The sequence below is a fragment of the Argopecten irradians genome, chromosome 13 (genome assembly GCF_041381155.1).
Source record: "Argopecten irradians isolate NY chromosome 13, Ai_NY, whole genome shotgun sequence".
Classification (NCBI taxonomy): Eukaryota; Metazoa; Mollusca; class Bivalvia; order Pectinida; family Pectinidae; genus Argopecten; species Argopecten irradians.
In genome coordinates this window covers 17,334,021-17,350,148 of record NC_091146.1, presented here as the reverse complement: position 1 = coordinate 17,350,148, position 16,128 = coordinate 17,334,021, and the positions used below count along the sequence as shown (strand labels likewise).

The 16,128-nt window shown below is 34.3% G+C and overlaps 1 protein-coding gene across 1 annotated transcript; it reads left to right on the top strand.

The window, feature by feature from the left end:
* The first annotated feature begins 2,656 nt into the window (after positions 1-2,656).
* Positions 2,657-6,464, top strand: LOC138306144 (heterogeneous nuclear ribonucleoproteins A2/B1-like). Its single transcript, XM_069246529.1, has 3 exons — positions 2,657-2,911; positions 3,391-3,417; positions 5,689-6,464. The coding sequence occupies exons 1-3, from the start codon at positions 2,881-2,883 to the stop codon at positions 5,970-5,972; spliced, it is 342 nt and encodes a 113-aa protein (XP_069102630.1). The 5' UTR covers positions 2,657-2,880; the 3' UTR covers positions 5,973-6,464.
* Positions 6,465-16,128: the final 9,664 nt, after the last annotated feature.

Sequence of the window (16,128 nt, the reverse complement as noted above, 5' to 3'; positions counted from 1 at the left end):
GGAGCTTTGAACATACGTTGGTACATTGAGAAACAGTGTTTGTATTGGCTGACGAAGAGACGCACTTAGGTATCCTCTCTCATGCTTAATCTATTATTCAGCAAATTTCTAATTAACAACTGTTTCAATAGTCTTAACGTTATCAATGTATGCTCAAAAAAACAGGAGCAGACGATTTAGTATTTTTCTTCAGTTGCAAAAGTTAACTTCTTTACACCATTATCACCATTGAAAATTTTGAACGTCTAATTTTACTTCAAGATAAAAATATTAAACATAATTAATTGCATCCCTAAAAAATCCCTGACACTATGCCCCATTGATGCCCTTTATGGAATGAAGTACTGCTTGCATATGCACCAAAAGCAAAATTAAATAATTTATATATTATTTTTGTGTTAATTAGACATATATACACGATTAAACACCAATTGTTGTTAAATGATGAGTATCGTTTATGCTCTATCGGCGGTGGAGCATCTTTTAATATATATATTTTTTTAAATTTGCTTCAAATATTTGCTTTATTTTTTCTTGATGTGGAATCATGAATTTTCGTGAGGGTTTTAACTTTCATGGATATCGCTTTTTCACCAAAATTAACGAATTTAAGTCCTCACGAAAATTGAATGTATATAAATGTGACACGATAATTGTTTCATGGACCCACCTATAAAAACCTGTGATTGTACGCATATAGCTGTGTTGCATATTAGAGCGATCACACAGCACAAGTGACGAGTGTGTATTTTTAACAGTAATCTGTAAGACCTTCTACACGAATTTAAGTGCCAACGAAATTGTAAAATTTATAATCCACTAAAATTTAGCTCAACGAAAATAAATTATTTCACAGTATTTGTTTCTCTTTAAGTGCATAGTAGGTAACTTTGTATACTATAGCATACATAAGTATACATATTGAGGAGACGAATTACAACTACATATGTAATCCGCTTACCGGTAAGTATTGTTCCATGTAAATGTAATCGCCGTTGTCAGCCGTTGACAGCCGTTGACAGCGGCAGTTGACTTGAGTATACCGGTCAATCAGAAATAGTACATGTAAAATAGCTCCACTGCTCATAGCAGAAGTTTATTGGTTTTAGAATATACAGTAACGTCATAACATTTATCCATCCGTTTGTTGGTTCTATCAATCAACCAGTCAGTATTTCAAAATATAAATCACTACCATATTGCCATAAAATAAACTTTAAACAAGTTTAAGCATGTGTCATTGATTTAATAATTGACCAGTCTCCCATTAATGAACGACGATATCTTGCCCTTCCAATTCTAAACTAAGCGTCTAACAACTTTGATACACAATGTTATAACTGTTATTGAGTTAGAAGTGATTTGTCAAGTTGTAAAAAGTACAATTACTAGAGTAAAAGTAACTTGACGGCTGAAGTAGACAATAGTACTTAATTACTTATATATGTTAGAATTACATGTGTTAGTACTAAGCTAGATGATTATTGGTTTCTTGCCGTTGAAGGAATTATTTTATATGACTGAATATTTTGGATTCAGCTGTATATACATACAGCGTATACACAGATACATTATTCACTTAAAATAAGTAACTATTCGTGACTCGTGATTTTGCTGCCTACAAAACAGTATTCGTCATTGCGCATCATCAAATTTGTACTTTTGTAACTGAACCAATGAAGAAAGTCTATACGTACACATAACAAAAAAACCCACTCATTACTATAAGTCTGCCAGATTACATTTGATGAGGAAAAGTTTATAAAAAAAAGTAAATAGATCGATGTCGGTCGTAATTATGTCCGCACGAGTCACGTGTCCCGATCAGGAAAGGTGAGGAAATCAGTGAAGGAAGGGGGACCAGGTGTAATATCGCGCCCCCGTAATGGCTTTCGTGTGTAGGCGGAAAGTCCGCAGTATATGTTGTCTATGGGGCTGTTTATGTAAAAAGGCCAAGTAAATATAAAGATGTGTGTATAATTATGTCCGCGACAATACATCTTAACGGAGTTTTTGAAACATATATATGTTGCTAAACTTAGTTTGCTTTGAAATATATGTAAATTGATATTTGACTCGGATTTCCTATATTATGTTATCTTTTAAAATACGAAAGAAAGAAAAAATCAATAAAGATAGGAAGATAGAAAGAAAAAAAAGAAAGAAGCATGAGTTGTTTTTTATTATTATTTTGTAGGTATTCGAGGAGGTTTCGGTTCTGTAAAATGCAAAAATGTTTCAACACATCAAAGTCAATAAGTAAATTTGGTAATTTAAGATTAATGAAACAAATATGGAAAGTACAATGAAAAGCTTTTTGAATTATTTCGATTGGAATGCAGTTTCATATCATGTGTCATTGCAAACCAACATTCATTGTATTTAATAGAAAAACTGTTCAAGAATTGATGGAGAAATGTTTCAAACCTACATGTACGGTATACATTTGGACACAGCTGAATAGCTCCCTAATTTAATAAGATAATGATTTGCCCTTTCAAATTCAGATCCTCATTAAAATGCATTATTGATTACACATATGCATGATGCTATTTCTTTCGGGATCATCAGATGAAGGACATCACACTGATATTTACATAGGCTTGGCCTAAACACGTTATAACTATAATATACAAACCACAGCGGTGATCATGTCCGGAAAACTTGTAGGTACACAGATATAAACTATAATTAGCAATGTCCAATGGCTGGTTATCCTTCGCCAGGCCGGGCCGTGATAGGGCGATCGTGGCACACAATACAAGGCATTATGAAAAAACAATATGTTAATGGTGTGTGGTTATAAATAAAAGCCGGGTCCGGAACCAAATTAAGGTTACGGTATTTTATTCGTTTGTCCGCACCACACCATTCAGAGATATGAAGATCGCGATATTTACCTTAGTTGCAGGTAAGGAAAAAGAGTTTTTAGTTTTGTTATTTTTGTAATTTTTTATTTTTAATATTTAATATGTATTAGATCAATATTTTCATTTATTGATTTTATTGATGTATTCATGTATATGAAAATATTTATTTTATGAAAAGATAGCAATTATGCATCTCAATCTGAAATTTATACATGAAAACATATTTATACACGTGGCATACATTGTATATTAATTATATTTTACATGAGCTGCAATATTGTACATGTAGTTCTAGAGACATTTCAACGTGTAAATAATATACTAAGCATATATATATTTTTGATGTTGTGAAGTAAGAATTTGATTTTGCGATAATCTAAAGCTGCATGTATGCATTTTATCTTAATAAATTTGCAACGCACATGTATGTATACTATTTATTTTTGATAGTTTTTTGTTCTTTCCTTTTGTTTTTAATTGTACTTTTATTTTTATTTACTCGCTTTGTTTTTCTTCACAGTATTGATAGCCGCTGCAGCCGGAATAAGTAAGTGGAAAAGTTTACTTATATATTGTTACTCCGATCTTAGTTCATTCAATCCATCAAAATCTAACACTCTAACACATCCGTTCGTCCATACTTTAAAATACTATTTTTTTAATTGATTTTGGGAAAAGTTTGTAATTGGAAATTTTGGTTTCTCCGTATGGATTTAAGCCTGTTGAATATAAATCACTTTCAGTTGATCAAAGGCAGAGCAAACTGTTTTCAATTCTCGACTCATATTTGCAATATAAATCTTTTATATTTTACGTCTATGTATATTCCAGTTATATAACCGCCTACCGTTCTTAAAATGTCTTCTTGAGAATACGTGTAAATTCCATAATTACTGCATAAAAGATCGAATCAATATGAAATAACCACAAAAGCATATGTAACTGTATTTCTAGAGTAAGTGTGACTGCTTGTGTGCATGTAATTTCTTTCGTGTATCGGTAATATGTTCCGCCATTACGATCCATTTGTTTTTGTTTTTCTTTCCATCAATCATGCTGACACGTGACGAGACTTTACCACAAGTAGTAATTAGTAAAATACACGTGTGGTTGGATTGTTCTTGTTTATTGTCCATTAAAAACGGTATTCCCCTCTACCACAGATAACCACACCCAGGGACTCAACGTTTACTTACCAATTACATATTATAAACAAGTGTAAATCTACGGAGACGCGAATGGCGGTCGTAAAATAATGAATTAACAAACAAACTTTACCGCAAGGGAGCTTACTCTGTAACATGAAAAGACGGAATAGTGAAATAAGAATCTGCATTTTATACAAAAATATATGTGGACACTCTGGTAGATTCAAATACATGTATGTATAAATTGTAATTAATAAATTAGTTTCCAGATCCCTGTGGACATTTCCTCTTGAGATCAGTTTCAAAACATTTCGGTTTCTTGAATCGTTTTGCTAAATTTTTATCTAGACAGCTTTAACTATGAAACGCACAAATGTCTATGGACACTAAGATGGTTCAACATATTTGTAAAATGTAACCAATACTCAGATTTCTGCTGTTTTAACATTAGCATATCCATATAGGTTTTTTAATATCATAAGACATGGTTTACTTTTTATTAGCATATTTTCCCTTTTACCGTCTTTGCATTTTGCGGGAAGGTCTCGATTGTGACGTCAATACTTTGCAATCAAACCTTACGTCATTTTCTCTGGGATAAAATGACGTCACACTCATAAAACATGACGTAACTCTAGTATATACATGTACCCGCAAGGGCAAATAACTATGCCGTCCTCGCACGAAGAAAAAAAAAATCTAAATGAGCAAATACTTCTATATGTGAGATCATAATTTGAAATACATGTATACTAAGCGTTTTATTTAAGCATTGAAGTCACTATTTTTTTAATTTCATCGGGGTATGAAATAAATCTTGTTTGCAAACTGTGTGAATCCGCGTAACAAAAGTTAGCAAACACAATTTATTTCATATCAAGATGAAATTAAAAAAATAGTTACTTCAATACTTATAATTAATTTCCCAGGCTACTTTATAAAATGAAATACATTTACACGTACGATTCCATTGATTTTTTCCCGGGGATTATTTTTTCCATATCAATACGCAACGTCAATGTTTCTATTGTGACGTCATGATAACGTCGAGAATTCCGCGCCATTCTCGGATTTTTTTTTTTTTCATCGTGGAATGAAAAAAATGAATAGACCAATCAGAAAGCCTGTAACAATGAGAAAATTAATTATTATAGCATTACTGATCCGGAAAAAAAGTAATGCGCGGGATAAATTATTCATGAAATATCTGATAAATGGAGTAACTCATCGAAAGGGAGGGATATCCCTTAACAGACACGTCAAATGGTTAATCAATCAAAATGATTGAAATGTGGGCACTTTATTCATTCCGTCTTTACTGGCGGAGAGAAACGAAGGGAACTAACACTGATTGTTAAAGAATGGGTGAAATTGTCTCGTTGTGAATATGTAGAGTACATGTGCATAATGAAGCAATATAAAGAGGGTCGTGGGGATCCTAACAGTTACTAAGAAAGATATATACATTACTAGGTGATTTTTTTTTTTTTTCGTTTATTAAAAAAAAGTGGATACTTTCGACATTATTAACAAATACAAAAAATTAGCTTAATCTTTAAAACTATAACCAAATTTAATGCCGTCATATTTTTAATTTAATTTTTAACATTTCTTCCGTATTCCGTTTATGTGAATATTTGCATTAACAGGTGTTTCCATGTTTGTTACAGGTGACTTCTACGATAGCGACAATTTTGGAGATTATCGAGATTTCTACAGTGACCTTTACGACAACGATAACTATGGTTACTATGGAATAAGTCCCTTCTATGGGCGTGGCTACGGAATGTACGGAGGAGGTTACGGAATGTACGGGGGGCCTGGTTACGGGATGTATGGGCGTGGTTACGGCGGTGGTTTCTATGGCAACCGATTTGGATATTCTGGAATGAGGCGTTATAGTCCTTGGAGGAGGAACTCATGGTTCATGCCAAACATGTATATGGGATATTAGACAAATTTAACATGACGTATCCATACATTTGTCTATGTACACGAATTCATTTCCATTCACTACTTTCTGTGACTTTCATGGCGTTTAAAACTGTTACGAAATTTCCGCTGAACATGGAATGTGAAATGTTGCTATTTTTCTTTGTGTTCATTATGTTTTTTTGTAAAATGAATCTTTGATTCGAAGGAAAGGAAATTTATTTTGACGAAACATATATCGATTCATGTGTTTGGTGTTAAGCATTGTTTTGATGGAGTTACTTCCCCTTACTCATGCAGACCGAATTCGTATGAACTGTATTGTCCTTTTATAAAACTATAGAGCTAGTCATGCAATTCACTATTTATTATCCATTGCTATAAATGTAAATCTTGGTTCGGTCGACATTTATTATTTCCAATGCGATTAGATTTGTTCAATATGTACTCTTCATCATTCTAATCATGATACCATTTTATTATTTTTAATCTGTAAATAAATCTTACAATTCTATTTCATTGAATTAACTTGTATTTTCGTATGTACTTTTGATATATAGTAGTACGTCTTTTTATTATTTAATTAAATGAGGCTGTTTGAATACATCGAACATACGTAATCACACTCATGTTTATACATGTATAATGTTTTTCTAACTACCGGAGCGATCTATCTATTGATGACAATGATAATTTAGTACTTCGTTCCCGTTTACGACCTCGAACATATTTAACACTGGCCAGGGAATAAAGCTTGACGATGCTTGACCAAGTGTGCGATCTTCATGTGCAGACTTCCTTCATGATCACTGGTCAATCTCAATCGCTGTTTAACATGTATTGTCATATACTGACAAAGGCACGTGGATTTGAGACAAAAAGGTAATTGATATCATTTCACAGCTCACATCACGTTGTACACATTAACTCGCGTTTGATATATGGAGGCGTGCTTGTATATATTATGTTATGTTTATGTGTACATTGATATAAATGTAAAATCAGCTGTCAACATCTGTCTAATGGACGACGGTGGAAGTAATATTGTATTTATTATATTGTTCATTTAAAAACAAATACATTTATCTACAAACAATATGAATATAATTTCAGAAGAAAACATATATGATAAAAAAAAAAAGAAATTTGTGCGCGAATTCACATGTATAGTGTAAATACCTATGTAGTAACATAAGGTTTTCTTCTATAAATAACCAGGGTCAATTAAAAAAAATACAAGGTTAAGGAGCTGGAGGAAAGCCGAGAGTACCCGGAGAAAAAACAGCGAACAGAACCATAATGAATTTATGTTTTATTTCTGATCCACTTCTCAGAACAGAAACATGTCAGTTAACTTTTGTTTCAACATGTCAGTCATTTATACGCTATTCTCGAAGATATTCAATCGTTTGTAGAAGCTTTAATCGTTATGTTAATTCTAATATGTACACTTATTTAACACTAATGTTTGGAACGCCATGGTCCTTCACAAATGACACAGAGTTTATAACCACATTACTAGGTTTTATGCCAGGTACTATGAACCAGTTGATTTAATTTCGCATCCCCACACCTAATGAGTTCATACGCGATACATAATTTAACAGCTCTTATGATCTTTGTAGCTGGGACTCTTTCGCAGCGATTTGTTTATGCGAATTCAATTGCTCGCAAAAAACGAGTAAATAAGTATACATATTTATGTAGTAGCACATGAAAATAAGTTGGTTTGTGGTAAACTTCATACATGTGATAACGCTATGTAGTTCCTGTACATCACACAAAAGATCATCCTCGATATTCCAGGGGTTTCGATCACTTACGATCTCTACACCCCTTGACTATCTCATAGTGAAACTGGAGGCAACAGAATAGAACAGGTAATTTAGTCCATTGATGTTCATCAAAAGAGCCGTATAACGGTACACTGTGGTTGACTGTGTGGCTTTGATGTTAGGCGTCGCTCTCTCTGTAATCTTCAAAGGAAATGTTTGCTAGCCAGTGATTGGTCAAAAATTTTCAGCTGAGCTGCCTTCAATTTCACTATGAAATAGTCCAGGGGTGTAGAGATCGTAAATGATCGGAACCCCTGGGGTATCGAGGATGACAAAAGATATAACAATCAATAGTATGTGCAAGTACATATGAAATACAAGTTTCACAGATGTAAACAAAAACATGACATAAAAAGTTGCGTTAACAATAGTCCAAAAGGTAAAACAAATATATACGGTGGAGTAATAATTCTGCTCCCACTCACAGTATAGTCCCCTGCCTCGAGTGAAATATAAATAGTAGGTATAGTGACGTCACCGCACGCGCCAGTCCTGATTTGATCCACGTGGAATAGAACAGCCACTGGATACACATATTCATTCTCGTCATTCGTGGAGGAATATTCCGCTAAAGATCTCGGCCTGAAGTTTGAGTTTGCACTGTTGTCTATCACAAATAACGCCGTATTTGCAGATTTACATGCTTTTGTTATGTTTTTGGTAGCTGTGGCAAAATCTGCCCAGGCAAACGTCAACCCCAATTGGTAGCCCTCGATACCGGAAGAGAATCCACGGTATGTTGTCTGTGTGTATTGCGTCACTTCCGGCCACTCAAATACGATGACGTTAAGCAAAAATGCAAATGATCGTAGATTTGAATTTCTATTCATCTTGTAATTTCGTAACATTTCATTCATTTTCCCAAAGAAAGAACCGTCAGAACAAAGGCGTAACATAGTCTCAAACAAGGCATTTCTGCTGTTACACAAACTGATTTTCCAAGCGTACGAGTAATACGGATCGTAAAGATCCTCAGCGAGTTTGTCTTTCTGCCTGTTCCAATTCGATGAGGAGTATTCGAAAGTAAGTTTCATCAAATCAGAAATAGGGAACGAAAGATTTACACCTAACCGAAGAAACATACCTGGAGTTGACGCAAGAATGTCTTTAAATGCATCATGGCCGCTTTCCTGTAACAGCTTTCCGTCCATTTCGTTTACGTATGAAACAGCGGCGCGCTTGCTTCTGGACATAACAGACAAAGGATGTCGGCCATTCTGCTTTGAGGAAGCAATACTTTCCAGATTTTGATGAGCTTGTTTCAGTCTGTCAGGTACTTGTGCTGGATGGGTAGAAACCAGGAGAATGAGAGCCAACCAGAAAAACCTCATGGCAGCCATTTTTATTATTTTGTCTTGTGTAGAAGACCTTGCATAAAATATATGTATGTATGACGTGCATGAATAACTACTATTGGGATATTTTGCCAGGCACACAATATGTCTATCAGATAAGGATTATAAACTTTGCCACTTTAAAGCTTACACAAGCTTTGTCAAAACTCCAAATGTCACAGTCTGATAATTGTTATCAATACTGATACCGATTTGTTTTACTGATGTACTATGTTTAGGTAATGGTAATTTGCGTGAACATATTATCATTTTACTGTATGGATCATAATAATGAGTTATGTCCCTTATGTCAGAAGGATTATAGTTTAATAGCGTACCTATTAGTACTAGTAATATCTGGAAAATAATATGCTCCATCACATCTCGTTGTTCACATTCGGTCTGAACTGGTCTTTGAATTGTATGATGATATCCAACTGTACAGAAAAAACAGTAATACAGCAGGTCCCAGTGTCACGAACGTTCGTTAACTATAAGGAACTGGAAAATGATATTTAGATATGTTATTATGTTTGATCTCCTGACAAGAATGTTGAAAACCGCATCAAAATCGGCCGCTTCAGTACCGAGATACCGCCCTCCGAAGTGCTCGATTTTTACCTGTATATCAACTGCTAATCAGGGAATCGGCCGCTCACGCTGATTTGGGGAATAACCGGATGTGACGTCACGAGGACAACGGCAGTGAGGTGTTTGGTAGTGGGGTTATAGCACAAAGGTGGACATATATGTATTCTTAAAATGGGGTTACGAGAATTTTACAGATATATATACAGTATACAGTTATGGTGACGATTTAATTATGTATAATATAGGAAATATTGCAACTGAAATCATGCTAAAAACATAAGTAGATTAGCGGAAATTATAAGTTATTTATGTTTCTGGTATAAGCCAGGTGTACCTTGTGTAAAAACTTTTAAGTAGAGATCATATCTCTGTTTTAACAGCTTACTAAATTATCAAACCTGGGGAATATTCAATTTTCATAATGTCATATAAAAAGAGACGAATTCGAAAAATGATGGTCATATAATTATCCATTTGAATATGTTTCTGTATAAATAAAAATTCACTTGGCCTATGGATTTCAAGAATCAGCATAACTAAAAGAAAATGTGTTAAATGTATTTCATAGTTCAATACACGTAAATATCATAGACATAAATTGGTAGGGGAGTAAATAAAAAAAAAACACTTGAGAAATTGAATTTAAAATACATAATTCATTTATAGCTGTAACGAGTCTATCTTCCTTTTATAGCTACATTTACATGTATGAGAACATATGTTATTTTAACAATATTCAACAGTACATTTATCGGTCATATAGATTATCATTATTAGTATTATATAATGATCGATATTGACCGAAATTCACAAAGAATTGGATATCCAAAATCTAGCAACTACCAGAAATATCAAAATTCTGACATTGTGCATCATATTTGCATTGTTCTTTCTCGACATGCCATTTGTAAATAATTTTGTAGTTTCTGTTATAAAAATACATATACATATAACTAGAAATATATATACGAGACAAATGTATACATTGGTCATTCTGAAATATACAATTATGTATACATCTAGTGATTTATACACTTGTTATATGTTATGTTCGAACGGTATATTTTACTGTAAACCAAGGATTTATAAGTGTAAACAAATATGACATAATACAACAATTAAATGACGGTCCATCGCTAACTTACCTGTGATCTTACTTTTGACACCTGACGTGAGCTAATCAACGAAGCGTGACAGGTCACTAAACACCTTTCTTACGTAATCTGGTTATTAGCCCCCTCATTAGTCTCGGTTGACCACGCGTTTTAGTTACTGCAGTATACAGGTAAAGAGATAAACGCAGCACGACATTGGCTATTCGGAAGTTCTGATTTTGTTCTGTACTTGATATCTGCAACTTGAATTAGACTTAGACATCTTCAGTCTTTTTTTTCGTTTGACTCGTGCATGATTTATTTTTCAATTAAAGACACTAATAAATGAACTTGAGCGAAATATCAACAAATCGTCGGATGTATTGTACTATATGAAAGCTGAATGTATTTCGTCAAAAAATGGATCGATTTAAGATAAAACGCAATAAGTAGATGCATTTACATATATGCAAAAAAATCTGTTTAGAATCATAACTTAATTCGTATGGGTAGGTTATATGAAAAAGTCAGAAATTTGTAAAGCGGGTTTGACCAGTACAACGACCCGAGTCGGGTTTTGGATAACATAGTCAAGAATCCTTTACATAATATTCATGTATATGTGGTTCCAAATACCGTAGATTTGCAACGTACGTGGATTATTATACACATTATATTGTGTATAATTGTGCAGAAATCGCGCAGAAATGTTCATTTATCTACGACAGGTACATCAATATTTGCATGGTATAAATCCCTATTTTCAAGCGTATTCCAAACTCATATCTGTGATTGAGGATAATATTAAATAGGTACCTGACATGTACACAGGTACTTGTGTCTGTAAAAATCGATATTTACAAACAGATAGTTTATATTAGATGGCAGACACAGAAATCGCCACTCTATCTTATGCGAGTAGAGTAGGTCCCGTTGTCCTCGTGACGTCACAGGTCAGGGGTCCCGAATCGGGGTCAATGGCTTGGGGCTTCAGGTGTGTTCTAGAGAAAAGTCGCATTATCTCTAATACCGTATTCGCTATGAAACTCGTACTTTCTCCATTCTAAATTTTATACAATGACACATCTATCAAGCCTTATATACCAAACCATTCCGTGTACACGTTAACTATAAGGAACTATTTAACTGTATGTCCCCTTAGAGAAACATTACAGAAGTTAATGTATATACTTCTTAGTAACGACAACTTCCTGTAAGAAAAGGAACTTTCCTGAAACTGGGTCAAGCTCTCGAGATCATTAACTTCTGTTATCAGAATAGCAAAGGGCCTACATGTTGTGGTGACTTTAACTTCTGATTCTCCGCGCACTCATGAATATATTCGTCCGCGCAATAAACTCGTGCTTTCCGATTCGTTAGAAAAACATAAGTGTGTGGTCTTGCATATTTATACATAATGATGTATCTAAGGACTTTGATATCACAGATGAACTAAATGTTTTATTTTTAGTCTATGTTATGATCACGACTTAATCTCAGTTATGATTGCGAAGAAAGCAGTTCTTCCGTCGACCCTAAATAGGGGATCGATAGGGGTTTGATAGGGATCCCTTTTAGGCCAGTTTTATAGATGGCACTATACTCATCCTCGATACTCCAGGGGTTCCAATCACTTACGATCTCTACACCCTTGGACTATCTCATTGTAAAGTTGGAAGCTGCTCAGCGGAAAACAGCTGAACGAATCGCAGGCCTGTTAAGAGTGCTTTTGAAGACTACAGAGAGAGCGACGCCCAACGTCAAAGCCACACAGCCATCCACAGTACCGTTATACGGCTCTTTTGATGTACATAAATGACTAAATTACCTGTTCTGTCGCCTCCAATTTTATTATGAGATAGTTCAGGGGTGTAGAGAGCGTAAGTAATCGGAACCCCAAGAGTATCGAGGATGCACTATACCAAGCTGTGTGGACCATTGGTTCCCACATTGAAGATAGTCGTACAAGAGCGAGGAATGGAGTAAGCTCCCACTCCAATCCCACCGTTCTTGTGAAGTCATGAATGAGAATAAAAAAATCTGTCAAGGCAGGAGGTATTTACATTCTACTACCTTAGCACTAATTCGCACTTATGGAGACTGTATAATTTTATCAGACAATTGTACTGGTAGGTGGGTATCACTATGTAGCTATGTGTCAGAGCTAGGCTTGATTAATGATGCATTGACATTTGTTTTCGGTCACACTATACATGTTATCATTATAACTTGTGGCAGTATATGAATTTAAACCTGTCGAAGTTTTGTGGAAACAGAAGGGCACCGAATTGCGCAATAGTCATTTACAATAAGATAAAGAGGAACCGATATTGTTTTGTAAGCTATAGAACAGATGACAAAGGTTTTATGGAACCTCTGGTGGCAAAACAAAACACAATAGAATAACCCCTATTTAATATGATATCGTAGTAATTCATAACAAATAGAATCGCGATAGGGGTTTAAATGTAAAAGGACTTGGTCGGGCTTAGCGTCCTATAACTAGTAACAGCCAAACTCATTTCAGGGTGGGCTCACCTCATACAATGTGTTGCGTTGTGTGAATGTCTATGTTTTGGGAGGCTGCAGTACATCCGTGTTGTGAATTAATAGAAGAACTCTTGCGCTTTTTATAGTGCTATCTCTCTGAAGCATACCAACGAAGACACAGTACGTCATAACCCACTCGGTCACATTATACTGATAGCGAACAAACCAGTCGTCCCTCTCCCTTAACATATACATTATACCAGTAAGCTCTAGCTTTATAGTGAACATGAAACCGGAGTGAGTAGACAACGCAAGGTCATACGTCTTTTTGTCTAATCTGGGAATAGAATCCCGGCATGATGATACCACCCAATCTCCCGGCTGCCTGTGGACAAGGAATTCGGAAGCCACTATTGCGTTAACACGGCAACATATGATTTGTGATATATTGCACTCGGCATCCCTCAAAACCCTTACACACAAAATAATTAGCTAAGATGAGAACACACAAAATAATTAGCTAAGATGAGACGCTGTCGAAATTGAGCCCTTTACTTTGTTACCATGACAAAGGAGGTTTTCGAAAATGTGTTTGACAACTCACAAAAACCCTGTATGCAAATTTTAATTGAAAAATGCAATATCTATATTTTAACCTATCACAAATCAGAAAATGGTGGTCATGTTGGTTGACAATTCCTAAAAATTAAGGTTTGCGTGCACAAATCCTTAGCATGTTCAATACGTGTGCCATATGTCATTGAAATTCGTGTAATATTGTAACTTCACAGCGTAAATAAATAAATCCATGACTTCATTTAGGCAATTAATTACAGAACAACATGTAAAACTGTCATTAATCACATTACTGATGCTCTCTATTACGACATATTTGGACTCTTCCGATTCTCTGACTCAAAGATTGTATATTAAATTATAGGTATGAATGATTTAAATCGCAAATTGATTACCAAAAATAAATATACACAATCAGGGCTATTACAAAATATGTAATCGTATTGCTGCGTATTGGCGACATCAACTGTATCAAAATCGTATTCCGGAATTCCAAGGTTAAATATCAAACCTATCCAGAACGGTTTTGGTTATTGTTACAACAGTATATTTGGAACGGCTTTCTGTACTGTTGGTGCTTTATCACCACCAACATAAAAACAACAAAAACTAATTAACGTACTATTTATAGATATACATTTATGTATCTGTGTTACCTTTCTGAGAAAGACTCTAACCAGACTTTTCTTATTGGAATACACTATAGTGTATAATGGTAGTTAGAGATCCAGTTTAGAGTTTAACAAAATGAGTAGTCTTGACTGTTTTGCGTGTAATGTGTATATCGATACATTTGGTGACATGCTTCAGTGAGGTGACACTATAAAAACAGGAATTTTTACTATTACAAAATGATATAGTAAAACATACCACAGTTCCCCCCCCCCCCCAAAAAACATGTATTCACTCTTCACTATTTGGGGAACAACCAACAAAAATGAAGAAAAAAAACAAAAACTTCGGAATAGCCCCTGTGTATACAAGATTGAGCCCAGGATAGAATTTTAACCCGGCCGCTGATTGGCTGTTTAATTATGAATTTCAAAAGTAAAAAAATGAAAGGTGATTATTCCTAGATAACCATAATATGAATTTGGAAATTCATATTGAAATTTTGATGATGAACAGATGAAAACATTAGAATTTAGAATTTTAGTGCATCTTATTTCAAAATGGCTACCCTGGATGGAGTTTGAGCAGAAAGACATATTTTTCTATCTAGTGTTATATGAAAACCTATACATTAATTAAAGAACACAGTAGCTAACTTATATTCAATTGTTTTAACATTACTTAACAAAACTTAAACAAACTTTAACACTGTGTTTTTATGTAAATTTATTTAGTTGGTTGGCCTTTATAGAACCACTTGTCAGAAAACAAGTCTAACTCTTGAAACACTGAGTATACCTTTTCTTGTTCAATAAAGATATCTTTGTGCAAGAACGTCTCACTTATAAACTCTTAGTTCGAAATACTAAAAGTTAAAATATACGCCTTACCATTGAGAAAATCCATATCAATCATTTTATACACTTAATACTCCTTCGTTTTATTTATACTATGCATATCCAACTGCCCTCTCCTTGTCGTAACAGAGATGACATTTTATTCTGTTTGTGTACCTAAACTGTAACACTGCCACTCTTATACAAACGGTCCTATATGTATACGTAGCTTACTACTGTGTAGTAACTGTACAGGTAGTGATGAATCCCCAAGGTATGTATTTACCTATATAAAAGGTCTTCACCTTCATTACGTGCACTTTCTTTCGATATGACGCGCAGTCATCTTTGGTTTTTTCGCCTCACTAGTTTTCTGAGAAAAATCGATATGTTGTAGTACACACTACACACAGTAAGGTAAGGACATTTTTTTCGTACAACCAGACAAAAAAAATATGATGTGACTGCAATATATATGACTAATGCTATGATGTCAGCATTGTTTATTATCTATTGACGTCGATAAATCTTCTACTTGTGCAGTCGTCATTGCTTTTTATAAAACAGTTACACTGCAGCGCAACGATGTTTGACAAACAGAACATACTAGGTACATTTGTGCTACTAACATAGCACAATCATCCAATTTTTTCAAAATTTATTTCAATGCAATTTGGTCTTTTTGTAAATGCAGGAAGCTTACTATAGTTGGTTTCAAATAAAAAAAGATTTGATATATATTCGTATATAAACGACAAAAAAATACAATAAAATAAAAAGGTGGAATTTTAAACGAAACAATCAGGACAG

Bases quoted from the DNA above. Each gene is read 5' to 3' on its own strand.
- LOC138306144 (XM_069246529.1), top strand. From the start codon at position 2,881: ATGAAGATCGCGATATTTACCTTAGTTGCAG. The intron at 2,912-3,390 runs GTAAGGAAAAAG...TTTTCTTCACAG, and splicing joins GATATTTACCTTAGTTGCAG to TATTGATAGCCGCTGCAGCC. The intron at 3,418-5,688 runs GTAAGTGGAAAA...TGTTTGTTACAG, and splicing joins AGCCGCTGCAGCCGGAATAA to GTGACTTCTACGATAGCGAC.